At 45.9% G+C, this 20,581-nt stretch overlaps 1 protein-coding gene across 8 annotated transcripts in view; it reads right to left on the minus strand.

Moving 5' to 3' along the window:
* Positions 1–916: 916 nt before the first annotated feature.
* The window catches only part of PABPC1L (poly(A) binding protein cytoplasmic 1 like), a 472,274-nt gene continuing 452,609 nt past the window's right edge, over positions 917–20,581 (minus strand). For 7 of the 8 annotated variants that reach the window (XM_063959585.1, XM_063959583.1, XM_063959584.1 and 4 more), the window contains one exon: positions 917–1,243. In XM_063959585.1, the coding sequence (XP_063815655.1) occupies positions 1,163–1,243 (81 nt within the window). In that variant the 3' untranslated portion in view covers positions 917–1,162. The remainder of the gene's footprint in view (positions 1,244–20,581) is intronic. The other variant, XM_063959589.1, reaches the window with a different exon arrangement.

A 20,581-nucleotide genomic window follows, 5' to 3' on the forward strand; every position in this document is an offset into this window, starting at 1 on the left:
CTTGACAAAGGTGAAAGTATTCACAGAAACGCGTTGAAGCCGTTCGGTACAGGAGGACTGTCATTTTACCGGAGAGACATTTGGGAGACACCGCTAGGACTGTATCCAGCTTTTGCACCACGATCCTGTGACTGCAGCCGGGACGGAGGTGCCAGTCCATTTTCCATCCTGCTGGTTTCCCAGGTGAACCGGAAGATTGTCCACACCTGTTTCTTTCTGTCTATGTTTTATGTGAACTGTGGAATAAACCTGTTTGTGAAGATTGTGGAGGACGTCAGTTTTATGGGGATCGAAGGATTTTAAAGAACCTGTTACGTGTATGCGGGACAGAAATCTCATGTAAGTGTCTCATCTTTCTATACTGCACAGCAATATTTCCCACCAGAGAAGAGAGGATAGTGTTTAAAGATACCTTTACGGGCACACGGGAAAGGAATTAAATGTAAGTTCCTTTCCAATGAAGTAAAGAACACGGTGTCTCTTAGTTTCTCCTGAGAAGGATCATATACACTCCTCTGTTGTATTGGTGGTACAAGTTATATCCAGAGTGTCAGATTCACCCTCTGCACAGCGCTAGTTTCAGACCATTTGTTTTTTGTTCTTATGTGTCAATTTTTTAAAAGTGTTGGATGTACTTTGTGTGTCTGAAACTTGGAGCCTAATTAATTTAGATAGCGCAAGGCTGACCCCATCACCCAGCTGCACTGGTGTCTAACTAATGTCTGTCTATCTTTTAACTGTCTATGAGCTATACCACACAATTGTATACATATACTTCAACTTTCTGGTAATCCTTGATATGGTAATAAGTACAGTAGTTTTATTTATAGCTGAAATTTTCCCAAACTGAGCAAAACAGAAGTACAATTAGTAATTTACTTTGAAAAGAAAATTAAAAAAAACAAGTTTGCAGTGGCAAAGTTTTTGTTTAATGCAGAAATCAAAATAAAAAAAAATGTAAAAAAAAAAATCCCCAAAATTATATACAGTTACTGTTCATTTCTGAAAACATAATTTACTGTACCTCACACAATACTGAATAGAGACTCAAACAAAATACTAGCATTTTTTGTAAATATGTACAAACTGCATCCACTGTGCTTTTCATACAAATTGTACAGTTGTCACCAGTCCATAAGCATCACCAATAGTTAGGAGAACGTTACATGAGAGAAGGTGTGCCGGTTTTATGTGGACCATCCTTAGCATGGTGGGCTTGCAAGACAGCGACTGCTTCTTCAACCTATCATCATAAAATGCATTTTAGTATACAGCTTAGGAAAAAGAAAACCATCTTCATATGAAGAAAAACAGATGTAATCTAAGGATGTTTTATGGGCCCTACACATTTGTCGATCCGCCGCCGAGCTGCCCGATGGCGGATACGGCCGACCCGGCTGCGAGGGGGAGGGGGGGGGCAGTGACGGAGGGAGTGAAGTTTCTTCACTCCCACCGTCACCCGGCTCCATAGCAGTGCAGGCAAATATGGACAAGATCGTCCATATTGGCCTGCATGCACAAGCGACGGGGCACCAGCGATGAACGAGCGCGAGGCCACGCATCGTTCATCGCTGGTACCTCCACACTGAAAGATATGAACGGTATCTCGTTCATTAATGACAAGATCGTTCATAATTCTCACCCAGTGTGTAGGGCCCATAAGGTTTAATTTGCAGCATACTCAAGATCTAGAAGAGCAGACAGGCTAGACATCTATGACACCACCAAGGTAAGTATCACGGAAGCCTTACAGGAATATATATATCAATGTCAGTTCACAACACATTGTAATTCAAGTTAGATTACTCGCATACATTAACTTTACAATTTCGTTGCATGAATTTATTTAACTGGAATACCATGGTGAAGTTTTCCTCAGTGGTAATTAACTTTAAAAGATTACCACATTCGATAACAGCTTAAATTAAATATATGCATATATCGTAAGCACAGGAATACATATTAACTTTTGACATTCTTATCACATTCAAATGACATTTGTACAGAAACAATTGCGTTACAATATTCCTGCAATTGGGGCCCCATAAAACCACTGTCTATTGTAGCTAGGTATAATAAGCTTTGTGTACACTTGTCCTTGAAGGGTTATTTCCTGAGACAGTGTGAAGTCTGAAGTGAGTGTAATAAACCAAAGGGTTAAAGAATATCAACTATAGCCAGTTCTATCTTTCCAGGCAATTTGCAGTTCTATCCCTTCTATAAGCAATACATTTGTAATGTATCAATCCTTCCTTTGCTGTGCGGCAACATAAACCATTGGTGAATTTGTGTCTTTCTGGCTAATCCCTGATTAGTCTCCAACTTAGTAGAGTTACTGGCAATAGCCCACTTAGAGTTATACTGGTTGCTTTAAAGCGGTTTCCTTTAGTAAAGTTAATACTGACATCCGTTTTGCTTTCCTAGGTAATAGCCGTCCATAGGTGCATTTCTTAATCCTGCCACCTCTCGCACCATAGGCCTATGAATTGGCACTATCCGGTATGATGAGGGAGTTCCATGAATCTGGATGAATTCTCTACTTAGGAGTACTAATCAGGGAGCTAGTCACTCTGTCGCTGTGCTACCGTTATTCTACGTGTGGTAACAGTTACTTAAATAACGGCGTGCAAAGCTGCTGGGGTGTAATAAACTGACTATTGGGGAATTTCTATTCCTATTTTCCTGGTGATGATGTGAGTGGTGAGGTAATTGGGGATTTACAGATCTCTCCCTCCTTGTCACAACCTGGTCAATGTGGCAGCTGGCCATCTCCTTGGCTGACTCCAAGCTGGGGCTGCCTCCAGTGCTACCTCTCTGGCTGCAGACACAGGGAACCAAATCCAGCATCGCCTCAACAAGCCGTCGGAAGCTGGGAAGATTCACAGGAGACTGCTGTGATATCCGGTCTGCTGCTTCTTCAGACCAGACATCAGGAACTGGAGATGCATCAGACTTGCTTCCCTCTAAGCTGCCCAGCAACTCTCTCCTAAAATGGCTGCTCTAACTACCACCAACAGTCACACCAGCCAACCTGAGCCAGCCTCTCCCTGAAGCGGCATGTGATATCTGTGTAGCCAGCGCGCAGGTGACAGTTCCCATTCACCACACGCTAGATCTGTAGTTCTAGTCCCACTGTCGCCAATGATGCTCTGGTTCCATTAAATGTATATAAGGGCAGTATTTACAAATAAACAGCAAATATTCTCATAGGAGTGGGGTAGTAGAGTATTCACACTTATACTACTTCTTTAAAGAACATTTTCATATTTGAAGTGTCAAGATTCAGGAAAGGATAGCTTATTTGGTCATCTCCAAGATGCGTTTTCAATGTGATATACACAAAAACTGGTTGTAGTCGCCATATCGACAATCTCATTGTCGACCCACAAAAGTTTAACACCATAATGTTGAATATAATAATGCTGACATGGTTAAAATGTCAACACCTGCAAAATGTCAACATACTGTATGAAGTGTCAACAATACAAATTTTAGGATTCGGGTTTAGAGTTTAGCGTTGGGTTTATGTTAGACTTAAAATTGGGTGTTGACATGTTGCTGTGGTCATTGTCATTCTGAACGCATCTACCGCTCGATTATTAGCAAAACAGAGAATTTATCCACGTATTGAAAAAAAAACACTGGACTAAATGGTAATTAATCGCAATATCCAGACGTTTTGATCAGCAGAAATCGCATAGGGGCTAACCGGATACTGGATAAGTTGAAGATGTACATTTAACAATAAAGTTTTATGGAGGAATTACCGGTTTTTACAAAATATGATTGACACAAAAGAGTATAGGAATTTTGCTGGTGCAGATTGAACAGTTATAGTGTAACTCAAACAAGATCAGGTACTCTGCAGCATAGTATTTGGTCTCTCACAGGGAACTAAAATTGAGAACCAAAATAGGATTGTCTGAATTTTTCAAACTATAAAACACCTCTCTCTGTCTACAGGATCTCTATCAAGGACATTTTACATCATAATAATAATAATAATAATAATAATAATAATAATAATAATGTTTATATAGCGCTTTTCTCCCATAGGACTCAGTCGCTTTACAGACATCTGAAACATGGGAACATCCCCCCCCGAACCAATGAGACCTAATCCATCAGGGGCGGAACTACCAACAGTGCTTCGTACCGAGGCCCCTGGGGAGTAAGAGGCCCGCTGTTGTCATTACTGATCCACAATTCTGTCAGACTGACAGCTGTGACGCATCAGGGATTACTTTGGACAGTCCAGACGGTCAGCAATCCCAGATGAGCTGGGCTACTGTGCATGCACTATTGCACATGCAGTAGGAGGAGAGAGCCTTTTCAAGTCCTCTGACCAGTGTAACCACCGCCACCAGTCTTCTGTCTTTAGTCCGCTCCCACCACTGTGCTATCAGTGTCTTTCTTGGTTTAAACTGCTAAAGTTAGGAAAGACAAATCACTATGGGGCCAAGCTGTAGAAATAAATCTACATACACCGGCACCCTAAAGATGAAAATGCTGTAGTAAATTCAAGTTCTAACTACTTTCAAAACATATCCTTTGGGCAGGAAAACAGCAGCATCGCAATGGGCACTTAAGTTGGAGAATGCCGGTTCTCGCGACTAAACACCCTGTTTAGTCCAAGAGAACCGGTATTCTCCGGCATAACAGCATGCTGAATTAAAACGCACTGGGACCTCCCTCCATTCGTTAATCAATCCGCGCTTTATTGAATTGATCAAATTGTTATAACATACCATTAAACAAATTAACCTTATATGAATTAAAATATTTTAAAATATGCTTGGTTACTCTTTATTTGCCCCTTAATGTACTGTATACTACTAGAGTATACAGTGGGCATTATTAGTACTTTAGTAAAAATTTTTTTTAATGTACTGTATTTTACAAGACAAGACCAAATACACAACCATGTTGGGTAGTGAGGAATGATGCCTAAACTGGGTCCACAGCACACAGTAGTATGATCTCAATAGATATGCCTTTATACATCTAAAGTAAGAGTAAAACATACAATTTGTGATGCAGTACATCCAAATGTGGGTACAGAGAAATCAAGTCCAAATAATACAGATGTTGCAATTCATCGTTGTATCCACCTCAGGAGAAAACCAAAAGGACACCTAATAAATACTGTTACATCTCCTATGTGCAGATCCTACACTTACAGAGCATATTTTGATGTGGAACTAGCCTACAGTGTATGTCATCTTTTTGCCTTGTTCCTTTAATTCCAGTTTCCTCAAATAAAGCACAAGGAGTGGCTCCTCATAGCGTAAAACCAGTGAATCAAAGATAAAATCACAAAAATAAACAAATCTACCATTGGCTCGTAGGAATGCATACTGGACAGTAGCAGTAAATACGCATGTATACAATTATGGTAAAAGAAGCACCAACTTCCCAGGAAATAAGGAGTTCAAGTAATTACTATTTTCTCAGGTTCCCAGTTTCACATCTGCACAGCCATCCACCTACGCATTTTGACAATTACAGTCTTTTTCAAGGGTGTCTTTAAAAAAAGACTTAATAGTACCTTAATCTACAGGTAAAAGCAGATTATTATTTTTTTATTATTACATTTTATTTATAGGGCGCCACAAGTGTTTCGCAGCGCCGTACAAAGGGCAGTACAGGGAGACAAAACTTAGCATAACAGTAAATAAATAATAAAAATGGAGTGCAGGTAACAAAGAGCACCACAATTCTCAAAACATAATACAGCTTAGATGTAAGTAGCGAAGGAGTAATCATTGTACTACTTGGGGCTGGCGGCCACAGATAGAGATGAGCCTTTACCAGCAGGAGAAAAAGCAGGTAAAGATGGTCGCTGAGTGAAATGTGTCAAGAAGAGGGCTTAGACAAGAGGAAAGAGGGCCCTGCTCTGAAGAGCTAACAATCTAGTGGGGAGGGGCAACAGACAGATGACATGAGGTGCAAGCAAGCAGGTAGAAGCCTGATGGTGGTATGCGAGCAAAGCAGAGATGTCCAAGGCATGGGGCAGGGGGATGGAGGAGCAGCCTAAGGACTAGGTTATGCATTGGAGGGGTACGCTTTGATAAATAGGTGGGTTTTCAGTGCCCGTTTGAAGCTTTGCAAGGTCGGGGAGAGTCTAATGGAGCGGGGGAGCGCATTCCACTGAAGGGGTGCAGCACGGGCAAAATCCTGAACTCGTGCATGGGGAGCAGTGACCAAGGCAGAGGAGAGGCGACGGTCATCAGCCAACCGTAGTGGGCGGGAGGGAGTATGAAGGGAGAGGAGGTTGGAGATGTAGGGAGCAGTGGAATTAGAGATGGCCTTGTATGTGAGGGTGAGGAGTTTGAAGAGGATTCTGTAGGGGAATGGGAGCCAGTGTAGATTTTGTCGAAGGGGAGTGGCAGAAGTGGAGCGGCGGGAGAGGAAGATGAGCCTAGCTGCGGAGTTGAGGACAGATTGGAGGGGAGCAAGTGAGGCCAGTGACGAGCACATTGCAGTAGTCGAATCGTGAGATGACCAGTGAGTGGATGATAAGTTTAGTTGCACTCTGGGAGAGAAATGGCCTGATGCGAGCAATGTTGCGTAGCTGGAACAGACAAGATTGCGCCAGAGCTTGGATGTAGGGTGCAAAGGAGAGGGAGGAGTCAAGAGTGACGCCCAGGCAGCGGAGTTGGGGAACGGGGGTGATGATAGTGTTGTTAACAGTGATAGAGATATTTGTAGGGGGTGTTGCTCTGGCTGGGGGAAAGATAATAAGTTCAGTTTTATCCATGTTGAGCTTCAGAGAGCGCTCAGACATCCAGGAGGAGATGGCAGAGAGGCAGCTGGAGACCTGAGAGAGGACAGAGAGCGACAGATCAGGAGAGGAGAGGTAGAGTTGTGTGTCATCAGCATAGAGGTGGTATTGAAGGCCAAAGGAGTTAATGAGCGCACCCAGGGAAGAGGTGTAGAGGGAGAACAGAAGGGGGCCTAGGACAGAACCCTGAGGGACACCAACAGGAAGGATGGAAGGGTGTGAGGTGGTTCCGGAGGCAGACACAGAGAAGGAGCGGTTAGTGAGGTATGAGGTGACAGTAACAGTAACCCAAAGAAAATTCAGTGTTTTGCCAGAAGGGGGTTTCAGGAGGTATAAATAAGACTATCAAAAATAGGATTTTAATTACCTACCGGTAAATCCTTTTCCCGTAGTCCGTAGAGGATGCTGGGGTACACATTAATTCCATGGGGTATAGACAGGTCCACCAGGAGCCATTGGCACTTTAAGAGTTTAATAGTGTGGGCTGGCTCCTCCCTCTATGCCCCTCCTACCAGACTCGGTCTAGAAACTGTGGCCGAGGTAACGGACATACTTCGAGAGAAGGAAATACACAGATAGTGGCGAGATTCATACGAGCTCTCACACAAGGCAAACCAAGCTAACTAGCTTGAAACTCAGCAATAGTTGAAAACATTACTTAACCAAGTAACAACGCAGTACTTAACTAAGAACAAAGTCGTACTGAATCAAGTAACTACTGCAGGATAACGAAGCGCTGGGTGGGCGCCCTGCATCCTCTACGGACTACGAGAAAAGGATTTACCGGTAGGTAATTAAAATCCTATTTTCTCTTATGTCCTAGAGGATGCTGGGGTCCACATTAGTACCATGGGGATGTACCAAAGCTCCCAGAACGGGAGGGAAAGCGTGGAGGCTCCTGCAGAACTGACTGACCAAACTTCAGGTCCTCAGAGGCCAAAGTATCGAACTTGTAGAACTTAGCAAACGTGTTTGATCCAACCAAGTAGCCGCTCGGCAAAGCTGTAAAGCCGCGACACCCCGGGCAGCTGCCCAGGAAGAGCCCACCTTACGAGTAGAGTGGTCCTTAACATATTTTGGACACAGCAATCCTGCCGTAGAATACGCATGCTGGATAGTGAACCTGATCCAGCGAGAGATCGTTTGCTCAGAAGCAGGACACCCAATTTTCTTTGGATCATACAGGACAAACGTTTTTCTGTGACGAGCAGTCCTCTTCACATAGATTTTCAGAGCACCTGTGACTTTCGAAGGTTCAGGATCCAACGGTGTTTCCTGAGCAGATGAGTCGTGAGAGCAATGGACTGCAACAACGTCTCCCTGGACGATGCGTTTATCAGTAGATTTTCCAGATATGGGATTATGTTCACCCCGTCTGCGGAGGAGAACCATCATCTCTGTCATCACCTTGGTGAACACCCTTGGTGCTGTGGAGAGGCCGAACGGCAGTGCCTGAAACTGATAGCGACTGTCTAACAGTGCAAATCTGAGATAAGCCTGGATCGGCGGCCAAATCGGAATGTGGAGGTACGCATCCTTGATATCCAGGGATACCAGAAACTCTCCGCCCTCCAGACCTGAGATCACCACTCTCAGAGATTCCATTTTGAATTTGAAATCCCTCAGGTAAGGGTTTAGCGACTTCAAGTTCAAAATAGGTCTGACCGAACCATCCGGTTTCCGTACCATGAAAAGGTTCGAATAGTAACCCTTGCGTTGCAAACGCGGTGGAACTGGGACAATGACCGGTGACATTTCCAATTTTCGGAAGGCGTCCTGTAGGATCGCCCTGTCTGTCAGCAACGCTAGCAAGCCTGATTTGAAGAATCGGTGAGACGTGAGTTCTTGAAACTCCATTCTGTACCCCTGGGACACAATATCCTGTACCCAGGGATCCTGGCCGGACGACACCCAGACGTTGCTGAAACGTCTGAGTCTCGCACCCACCAACCCGTCCTCTAGGCTGTGCGGTCCACCGTCATGCTGAGGATTTTGAGGAACCAGAAGCAGGTTTCTGGTCCTGGGAGCCTGCAGGTGCAGGATTTTTGGATTTTGCACGACCACCCCTAAAGAAGGTGGTATGAGGTTTGGACATTTTTGTTCTAGCGGTCCGAAAAGACTGCGATGCAGTTGGGGAAAAAGGTTTCCTCGAAGAAGCAGTAGCAGAGGGAAGGAAAGGTGACTTATCCGCGGTTGCCTTGGAAATCCACGCATCTAATGCTTCCCCAAATAGAGCCTCTCCTGTGTAGGGTAGGTTCTTCACACTTCTCCTGGATTTCGCGTCTGCAGACCATTGGCGTAGCCAGAGTCCCCTGCGAGCCGAGACAGACATGGCAGATATCCGTGCAGTCAGTGCACCCAGGTCCTTCATGGATTCCACCATGAACCCCGCAGAATCTTGTATGTTACGTAAAAACAATTCAATGTAATTTCTATCCATTGTATCTAAATCCTCTAGTAATGTGCCTGACCACTTTACTATGGCTTTAGAAATCCATGCACAGGCAATGGTGGGCCTTAACGCCACTCCTGAAGCAGTGTATATGGATTTGAGTGTAGTGTCAATCTTATGACAGGGACAGGTAAAACCACCTTTTTAGACAGTCTGGAGACAGATGCGTCAACTATGGGTGGGTTTTCTCACTTTTTTCGATCCTCCTCAGGGAAGGGAAAGGCTACCAGAACCCTTTTGGGGATCTGGAATTTTTTCTCGGGGTTTTCCCATTAGACGCAGGGAAGGTTAGCGAGGCTGTCTTATTGTCAGTAAAGTAAGCCTCCTCAACCTGCTCAGGTGACGTGTCAGTAATGTTTAATAGATCTCTAATGGCCTCAATCATGAGCTGCACCCCCTTTGCAAGGGAAGCACGTCCCCATCATCGTCTGCTGTATCAGAGTCGGTATCCGTGTCATCTTGCATTATTTGGGCAAGTGCACGTTTCTGTGGGAACATAGTAGGGGGTCTTGCCGGAATAAGAACAGAACCTGACCAAACTGCCATAGCATTCTTTAACACCTGAGTTTCTGAACGCTGCTGGGTCCTCTCTGAGAAGCTCCGCCCCCTGAAGATGGCGCGTCTTCCGCACAAATTCTTTATACTGGCCTGAGGATTCTGTCACTAGCCGGGGGATTCAGACCCCGGTTAGCGTCTGTGTACTGAGGATTCTGTCGCTAGCCTGGGGATTCAGTCTCCAGTTAGCGTCTGTGACCAGTTTAGGGTATTCAGACGCTGGCTCAGGACGACCCTCATAGCACCAACACTGTGTGCCGCTGAGCCTTCTCGGAGCGCAGCCGTTCAGAGCTGCGCTCCTACCCTTGTGCCGCCATATCTCACCACCTCCTGTTCTTCTGGCTCTGTTAGGGTGTGGCAGCATGCTGCGGGAGTGAGCGGTTGCCTGGGGCAGCTAACGATCAGCACCCTCAGGAGCTCAGTGTCCTGTCAGCGGAGATAGTGGCTCGGACCCCTCAGGGCGGACACTACTCCCCACTAAGTCCCTCGAAGCAGGGAGGCTGTTGCCAGCAGCCTCCCTGTGCCTAAACTCGAAAATAAAATAATAAAACTAGAAGAGCTCCTATGGAGCTCCCCTAAGCTGTGACTGGCTCCTCCGGGCACATTTTCTAAACTGAGTCTGGTAAGAGGGGCATAGAGGGAGGAGCCAGCCCACACTATAACTCTTAAAGTGCCAATGGCTCCTGGTGGACCCGTCTATACCCCATGGTACTAATGTGGACCCCAGCATCCTCTAGGACGTAAGAGAAATTAGTTTTAAACCAGTTTCAAATGGAACACAAAGAGACAGTGACACGGGGTGTTCGTACAGAATCAAGTCTAATGGCAGCCTGAACACAAATATAGAAGACAGATTATTAGACATTACAGAAGCTAGCTTCCAGTAGAACCCATCATAGAGCACCAACCAATCAGCTTTTAACTGTCAAGTTACTGGCTGGGTTTAAAAAATGACAGCTAGGAGCTGACTGACTGTTGCATTATTAACTTCCACTTTATCACTTCTCCAGGCTTAATACATCTGACCCATAGTAGAGATCTTACAGAAGCTAGTTTCCGGTTGAACCCATCATGAAGCCTGTGAACTCACAAACCAAACTACAGCCTGGCTCAAGTGAGTTGCCACTTAATAAAGATGACTATGTAGAAGTTATTATCAGAGCTGCCTACCAGGTATAAAATCCACTCGATTGTTATGGACCAAGCAAGGTAAGACAACATTCAGACGGGTTGCGAGGATCTTCACTGTAATTCTGATGTTAGTATTTACAGTGATATAAGTCTATAATGAGCACAATTGGATGCATCTTTCCCGTTCTTAGGTAAAACTATAATTCTGGCCTTAAGAACGAGCCACCAGAAATCATGCTGAACACCTCAGCAAGAAGGGGTAGAGTATAGAATTGAATGCATTATAACAGAGGGCCATGAACCTGGAGCCAGGGCCTTGTTTGATTTAAGACCTTTCATCTGTAACTTCCCTGTGATTTCAATGGGATCATGAACATATTCCTGGGTGAGACCAGACTCTGAGAACATTACTCTCTGAGATTTTACACCTCAAATTGGTCACTATTAACCTGCTTGCCTTAGCTCCTCCCTCGTAAAAAGATTGGTTAAGTAATTTAAGGGAAGATTAAGCCTTGGAAGTTCTCGCGCAGCCACTAGTTTGTAATAGTCTGCATCTAAACCTGGTACTTTGTGAATTCTGTTGAAACAAGCAACCAGTTTAGTATGTTTGGGCAATTTCTGCAATCAACTTTTCTATTTAGCATGTGCAGTGGTTCTTATCAGATTGCCCCAAAACACTGCCTTATGGTCATCCCCCACGTGGCTAATTTATGGGTTGGCATTGGTAGGAAAGGATAGTTAATATCAGTGTCTAGTTACACACATATTCAAGGATTAAGATGAGTCAATCATCAAGGTGCCAGATGATGAGGCATTTACAGGACTGAGGATTCTCTATGTGCACTGTGACCTGACTAGGATTTGACCAAGTAGTAGGATGAAGTGTGTCATGCAAGATCTGTTGCACTGGAGAGAGACTTAAAAGGATTATATACAATCTTGTGTAAACACTGTGTACAGGGGAATCAAGGGAGCTGTTAAAAGTCCAATAAAGAACTGAGCATTTGGAACAAGTAACATTGAGTGGATTTTGGGGGAATAAAAGTTAACCAATACAGGTTGAGTATCCCATATCCAAATATTCCGAAATACGGAATATTCCGAAATACGGACTTCTTTGAGTGAGAGAGAGATAGTGAAACCTTTGTTTTTTGATGGCTCAATGTACACAAACTTTGTTTAATACACAAAGTTATTAAAAATATTGTATTAAATGACCTTTAGGCTGTGTATATAAGGTGTATATGAAATATAAATGAATTGTGTGAATGTACACACACTTTGTTTAATGCACAAAGTTATAAAAAATATTGTCTAAAATGACCTTCAGTCTGTGTGTATAAGGTGTATATGTAGCATAAATGCATTCTGTGCTTATATTTAGGTCCCATCACCATGATATCTCATTATGGTATGCAATTATTCCAAAATACGGAAAAATCCGATATCCAAAATACCTCTGGTCCCAAGCATTTTGGATAAGGGATACTCAACCTGTATATAAAGGATGGTGCTTAATTCCCCATCTTGGACAGTTTAGTGGTCCTTGACTATAATGGTTAAAAATAAGATTTTAAACCTACCGGTAAATCTTTTTCTCGTAGTTCGTAGAGGATGCTGGGACTCCGTAAGGACCATGGGGATAAACGGGCTCAGCAGGAGACATGGGCACTTTAAGAAAGACTTTGACTCTGGGTGTGCACTGGCTCCTCCCTCTATGCCCCTCCTCCAGATCTCAGTTAGAGAAACTGTGCCCAGAGGAGATGGACAGTACGAGGAAAGGATTTTAGTTAATCCAAGGGCAAGATTCATACCAGCCACACCAATCACACCGTATAACTTGTGTTAAACTAACCAGTTAACAGTATGAACAACAACATAGTTTCGGTCCAAAACCGATGAAACTATAACATAACCCTTATTTAAGCAATAACTATATACAAGTCTTGCAGAAGTAGTCCGCACTTGGGACGGGCGCCCAGCATCCTCTACGGACTACGAGAAAAAGATTTACCGGTAGGTTTAAAATCTTATTTTTTCTAACGTCCTAGAGGATGCTGGGACTCCGTAAGGACCATGGGGATTATACCAAAGCTCCCAAACGGGCGGGAGAGTGCGGATGACTCTGCAGCATCGATTGAGCAAACATGAGGTCCTCCTCAGCCAGGGTATCAAACTTATAAAACTTTGCAAAGGTGTTTGACCCCGACCAAGTAGCAGCTCGGCACAGCTGTAGTGCCGAGACCCCTCGGGCAGCCGCCCAAGACGAGCCCACCTTCCTAGTGGAATGGGCCTTAACCGATTTTGGTAACGGCAATCCTGCCGTAGAATGCGCTTGCTGGATCGTGTTACCGATCCAGCGAGCAATAGTCTGCTTTGAAGCAGGGCCGCCAACCTTGTTGGCTGCATACAGGACAAACAGTGCTTCTGTTTTTCTGATCCTAGCCGTTCTGGCCACGTAAATTTTCAAAGCCCTGACCACATCAAGGGACTCGGAATCCTCCAAGTCACGAGTAGCCACAGGCATGACAATAGGTTGGTTCATATGAAAGGATGAGACCACCTTAGGTAGGAATTGAGGACGGGTCCGCAACTCCACTCTATCCATATGGAAAACCAGATAGGGGCTTTTATGTGATAAAGCCGCCAATTCCGAAACTCGCCTAGCCGAAGCCAAGGCTAACAACATGACCACCTTCCAAGTGAGATATTTTAAATACACCGTTTTGAGTGGTTCAAACCAATGTGACTTAAGGAAACTTAACACCACGTTAAGGTCCCAAGGCACCACCGGAGGTACAAAAGGAGGCTGAATATGTAGTACTCCCTTTACAAAAGTCTGTACTTCAGGTAGAGAGGCCAATTCCTTTTGAAAGAAAATGAATAAGGCCGAAATCTGAACTTTTATGGAGCCTAATTTTAGGCCCAAATTCACTCCAGTTTGCAGGAAGTGAAGGAGACGACCCAGATGGAATTCCTCCGTAGGAGCATTCCTGGCCTCACACCAAGAAACATATTTTCTCCATATTCGGTGATAATGTTTTGATGTCACGTCCTTCCTAGCCTTTATTAGCGTAGGAATGACCTCATCCAGAATACCTTTGACCGCTAGGATCCGGCGTTCAACCGCCATGCCGTCAAACGCAGCCGCGGTAAGTCTTGGAACAGACAGGGCCCCTGCTGCAGCAGGTCCTGCCTTAAAGGAAGAGGCCACGGATCTTCTGTAAGCAATTCCTGTAGATCCGGATACCAAGTCCTTCGCGGCCAATCTGGAACAATGAGGATTGTTCTCACTCTTCTTTGTCTTATTATTCTCAACACCTTGGGTATAAGAGGAAGAGGAGGAAACACATAGACCGTCCGAAACACCCACGGTGTCACCAGGGCGTCCACAGCTATCGCCTGAGGATCTCTTGACCTGGCGCAATACCTTTTTAACTTTGTGTTGAGACGGGACGCCATCATGTCTATCTGGGGCAGTTCCCACCGACCTGCGATCTGCGTGAAGACTTCCTGATAAAGTCCCCACTCTCCCGGATGCAGGTCGTGTCTGCTGAGGAAGTCTGCATCCCAGTTGTCCACTCCCGGAATGAACACTGCTAATAATGCGCTTACATGATTTTCCGCCCAGCGAAGAATCCTGGTGGCTTCCGCCATTGCCACCCTGCTCCTTGTACCGCCTTGGAGGTTTACATGAGCTACTGCGGTGACATTGTCCGACTGAATCAGAACTGGTTTGTCGCGAAGTAATGCCTCCGCTTGACGTAGGGCGTTGTATATGACCCTCAACTCCAGGATGTTGATGTGGAGACTAGTCTCTAGACCCGACCAAAGACCTTGGAAATTTCTTCCCTGTGTGACTGCTCCCCAACCTCGGAGACTTGCGTCTGTGGTCACCAGGATCCAGTCCTGAATGCCGAACCTGCGACCCTCTAGGAGGTGAGCACTCTGCAGCCACCACAGGAGAGACACCCTTGCTCTGGGGTACAGGGTGATCCTTTGATGCATTTGTAGATGTGACCCGGACCACTTGTCCAGTAGGTCCCATTGGAAGGTCCTCGCATGGAACCTGCCAAAGGGAATGGCTTCGTACGATGCCACCATTTTCCCCAGGACTCGAGTGCAGTGATGTACTGACACCTGTTTTGGCTTCAATAGGTTCCTGACCAGAGTCATGAGTTCCTGAGTTTTTTCCATTGGAAGAAAAACCTTCTTCTGGTCTGTGTCCAGAATCAAGCCCAAGAAGGTCAGACACGTCGTAGGAACCAACTGTGACTTCGGGACATTGAGAATCCAGCCGTGTTGCTGTAACACCTTCAAAGACAGAGACACGCTGTCCAGTAACTTCTCCCGAGATCTCGCTTTTATGAGGAGATCGTCCAAGTATGGGATAATTGTGACCCCTCGCTTGGCAGGAGCACCATCATTTCCGCCATTACCTTGGTGAAAATCCTCGGGGCCGTTGAAAGCCCAAACGGCAACGTCTGAAATTGGTAATGACAATCTTGTACAGCAAATCTCAGGAACGCCTGATGAGGAGGAAATATTGGAACATGAAGGTATGCATCTTTTATGTCCAGGGAAACCATAAAATCCCCCCTTCCAGGCTGGCGATGACCGGCCTGAGCGATTCCATCTTGAATTTGAACCTTTTCAAGTATAGGTTCAGGGAATTTAAATTCAAAATGGGTCTGACCGAACCGTCCGGTTTCGGAACCACAAATAGGGTTGAGTAATAACCCTTTCCTTGCTGCAGTAGAGGAACCTTGACCACTACCTGTTGAAGATACAATTTTTGTATTGCATTCAACACTAACTCCCTCTCTGAGTGAGCTGCAGGTAGAGCCGATTTGAAAAACCGGCGAGGAGGCACCTCTTCGAATTCCAGCTTGTATTCCTGAAAAACAATTTCTATTGCCCAGGGATCCACCTGTGAATGAACCCAGATGTGGCTGAAAAGTCGAAGATGTGCCCCCACTTGAGCGGACTCCCCCAGGGAAGCCCCAGCGTCATGCGGTAGATTTTGCAGGGGCAGACATATTCCTGGGAACTAGCTGTGTGCAGCTTTTTCCCTCTGCTCTTTCCTCTGGCAAGAAAGGACGATCCTCGTACTCTTTTGCTTTTATTCGAACGAAAGGACTGCATTTGATAATGAGGCGCTTTCTTAGGCTGTGAGGGAACATAAGGCAAAAAATTCGATTTACCTGCTGTAGCTGTGGAGACTAGGTCCGAGAGGCCTTCTCCAAATAACTCCTCACCTTTGTAAGGCAAAGACTCCATATGCCTCTTTGAGTCGGCATCACCCGTCCACTGTCGGGTCCATAAGACTCGCCTAGCAGAAACAGACATAGCGTTTATTCTGGAACTTAGCAAACAAATGTCTCTTTGAGCATCCCTCATATATAATGCAGCATCTTTTATATGCCCTAGGGTCATTAAAATGGTATCCTTATCTAGGGTCTCAATTTCCGTAGATAAGGAGTCTGTCCATGCTGCGACAGCACTACAAACCCAGGTCGACGTCATTGCCGGTCTAAGAATTGTACCTGAATGTGTGTAAATGGACTTCATGGTAACCTCCTGTCTGCGATCAGCAGCATCCTTGAGGGTAGCCGTATATCTTGGGATGGCAGCGCTATCTTCTTTGATAAACGTGTTAAAGCCTTGTCCACCTTAGGAGAAGACTCCCATCATATCCTATCCGTTTGCGGGAAAGGATACGCCATAAGAATCCTCTTGGGAATCTGCAGCCTCTTGTCTGGAGATTCCCAAGCCTTTTCGCACAGCTCGCTCAGCTCATAAGAGGATGGAAAAGTGACCTCAGGCTTTTTCTCTTTATACATGTGTACCCTCTTGTCAGGGACAGGGGGTTCCTCTGTGATATGCAAAACATCTTTTATTGCAATAATCATATATCGAATTCCCTTAACCACTTTTGGCTGTAATTCTGCCTCCTCATAGTCGACACTGGAGTCTGAATCCGTGTCGGTATCTGTGTCCATTATTTGGGACAATGTGCGCTTCTGAGACCCGGAAGGTCCTGGTGACACAGGGACAGGCATGGTCTGACTACCTGACTGTTCCCTAGCCTCAGCCTTGTCTAATCTCTTGTGTAATAAATTTACACTAGCACTCAAGATATTCCACATCTCCATCCAGTCCGGTGTCGGCGCTGCCGATGAAGATCTGACATTCATACACTCCCCCTCCTCCTTAGGCGAGCCTTCCACTTCATACATGTCGACACACGCGTACCGACACACCCCACACACACAGGGAAGCTCTTATCTGAAGACAGTTCCCCACCAGGCCCTTTGGAGAGACAGAGAGAGAGTATGTCAGCACACACCCCAGCGCTATATAACCCAGGCAAAACACAGAATGTTTCCCCAGTAGCGCTGAAATAACACGTTTTTCGCCAATTATGTGCCCCCCCCTCTTGAAAAACCCACTGTCACCTCAGTAAGCAGGGGAGAGTCCGGGGAGCTTCCTCTCAGCGCTGTGCTGTGGAGAAAAATGGCGCTGGTGAGTGCTGAGGGAGAAGCCCCGCCCCCTCGGCGGCGGGCTTCTGTCCCGCTAAAATTATTCAAAAACATGGCGGGGGCTCTTTATATACATTTACAGTGCCCAGCTGTACATGTATATATGTGTTTATGCCATAATAGAGGTTTATATTGCTGCCCAGGGCGCCCGCCCTGCACCCTTACAGTGACCGTGTGAGGTGTATGGGAGCAATGGCGCACAGCTGCAGTGCTGTGCGTTACCTCAGTGAAGATCACGAAGTCTTCTGCCGCCTTTGAAGCCTTCTTACTTCTCATACTCACCCGGCTTCTATCTTCTGGCTCTACGAGGAGGACGGCGGCGCGGCTCTGGGACGAACTCCAGGGTGAGACCTGTGTTCCGACTCCCTCTGCAGCTAATGGTGTCCAGTAGCCTAAGAAACAGGACCTTGAAACTCAGAGAACTAGGGCTGTTTCTCTCTCCTCAGTCCCACGATGCAGGGAGTCTGTTGCCAGCAGTGCTCCCTGAAAATAAAAAACCTAATTAAAATACTTTCTTAGCAGGAAACTCAGGAGAGCTCCCTGCAGTGCACCCATCTCCTCTGGGCACAGTATCAAACTGAGGTCTGGAGGAGGGGCATAGAGGGAGGAGCCAGTGCACACCCAGAGTCAAAGTCTTTCTTAAAGTGCCCATGTCTCTTGCGGAGCCCGTCTATCCCCATGGTCCTTACGGAGTCCCAGCATCCTCTAGGACGTTAGAGAAAATAAGATTTTACTTACCGGTAAATCTATTTCTCATAGTCCGTAGAGGATGCTGGGGACTCCGTAAGGACCATGGGGGATAGACGGGCTCCGCAGGAGATAGGGCACTTTAAGAAAGCTTTGGATTCTGGGTGTGCACTGGCTCCTCCCTCTATGTCCCTCCTCCAGACCTCAGTTAGAGAAACTGTGCACAGAGGAGATGAACAGTACGAGGAAAGGATTTTTGTAAATCTAAGGGCAAGATTCATACCAGCCACACCAATCACACCGTATAACTTGTGATAAACTACCCAGTTAACAGTATGAACAATAACATAGCCTCGGATCAAACCCGATCAACTATAACATAACCCTTATGTAAGCAATAACTTTATACAAGTCTTGCAGAAGAAGTCCGCACTTGGGACGGGCGCCCAGCATCCTCTACGGACTACGAGAAAAAGATTTACCGGTAAGTAAAATCTTATTTTCTCTAACGTCCTAGAGGATACTGGGGACTCCGTAAGGACCATGGGGATTATACCAAAGCTCCCAAACGGGCGGGAGAGTGCGGATGACTCTGCAACACCGATTGAGCAAACAGGAGGTCCTCCTCAGCCAGGGTATCAAACTTATAGAACTTTGCAAAGGTGTTTGACCCCGACCAAGTAGCAGCTCGGCACAGTTGTAGTGCCGAGACCCCCCGGGCAGCCGCCCAAGAGGAGCCCACCTTCCTAGTGGAATGGGCCTTAACCGATTTAGGCAATAGCAATACTGCCGAAGAATGCGCCTGCTGAATCGTGTTACAGATCCAGCGAGCAATAGTCTCCTTTGAAGCAGGAGCGCCAACCTTGTTGGCCGCATACAGAACAAACAAAGCTTCGGTCTTCATGATCCTAGCTGTTCTGGTCACATAAATCTTCAAAGCCCGGACCACATCCAGGGACTCGGAATCCTCCAAGTCCCGTGTAGCCACAGGCACGACAATAGGTTGGTTCATATGAAAAGATGAGACCACCTTGGGCAGAAATTGAGGACGAGTCCTCAACTCTGCCCTATCCACATGAAAAATCAGGTATGGGCTTTTATATGATAAAACCGCCAATTCCGAAACCCACCTTGCAGAAGCTAAGGCCAACAACATGACCACTTTCCAAGTGAGGTATTTCAACTCCACTGTTTTGAGTGGTTCAAACCAAGGTGACTTGAGGAAACTTAATACTACGTTTAGGTCCCAAGGCGCCACCGAAGGTACAAAGGGAGGCTGAATATGCAGCATGCCCTTCACAAAAGTCTGTACTTCAGGAAGAGAAGCCAATTCTCTTTGAAAGAAAATGGATAAGGCCGAAATTTGAACCTTTATGGACCCTAATTTTAGGCCCAAATTCACTCCCGTTTGAAGGAAGTGAAGCAGACGGCCCAACTGGAACTCCTCCGTAGGAGCAGCTCTGGCCTCACACCAAGAAACATATTTTCGCCATATACGGTGATGTTTCAACGTCACGTCTTTCCTAGCCTTGATCAGGGTAGGAATTACCTCCTCCGGAATCCCTTTTTCCGCTAGGATCCGGCGTTCAACCGCCATGCCGTCAAACGCAGCCGCGGTAAGTCTTGGAACAGACAGGGCCCCTGTTGCAGCAGGTCCTGCCTTAGAGGAAGAGGCCACGGATCTTCTGTGAGCAACTCTTGCAGCTCCGGATACCAAGTCCTCCGTGGCCAATCTGGAACAATGAGGATTGTTCTGACCCTGCTTATTCTTATTATTCTCAACACCTTGGGTATGAGAGTGGCCCCTGTGTCGGTATGGCTGGGCTGCTTCAGGTCGGCACACCCTAACACTTTATTAACACTTATTATTTTTCCTATCACTTTGTATATATTATTTTAATCACACCACTTACATAGCACTTCTGTGCTTCTTATTAACCCCTATTAATTCTCACCTGTGTGCTGACCTGGGGTGGCCGACCTGTGCCGACATCATGGGGTCCTGCACCCCGGGCCCATACCTAGTATTAGGGACCCCCAGTGACGGAGAAGCCTTGTCGATCGGCCTGGGGGCTTAACCCTATATCTGCAGATATACGCAACTAAGATCTCCGTATTATCTGACTATTATTATGTAGTAATATTATTCACTCGGTGTGCATTAGGGAACACAGTTTTTTTCCTACACAGAATTACCCCTCCCCTTTTAGCACCTGAGTGACATTACAATCTGATTGAGCAGCTTTCCACTTTGTGTATTGTATGAGAGGAAGAGGAGGAAACACATAGACCGATCTGAACACCTAAGGTGTCACCAGAGCGTCTACCGCTACCGCCTGAGGGTCCCTTGACCTAGTGTAATATCGCTTTAGCTTTTTGTTGAGACGGGACGCCATCATGTCTATTTGAGGCAGCCCCCACCGACCCGTG

Source organism: Pseudophryne corroboree, chromosome 3 (assembly GCF_028390025.1).
Source record: "Pseudophryne corroboree isolate aPseCor3 chromosome 3, aPseCor3.hap2, whole genome shotgun sequence".
NCBI lineage: Eukaryota > Metazoa > Chordata > Amphibia > Anura > Myobatrachidae > Pseudophryne > Pseudophryne corroboree.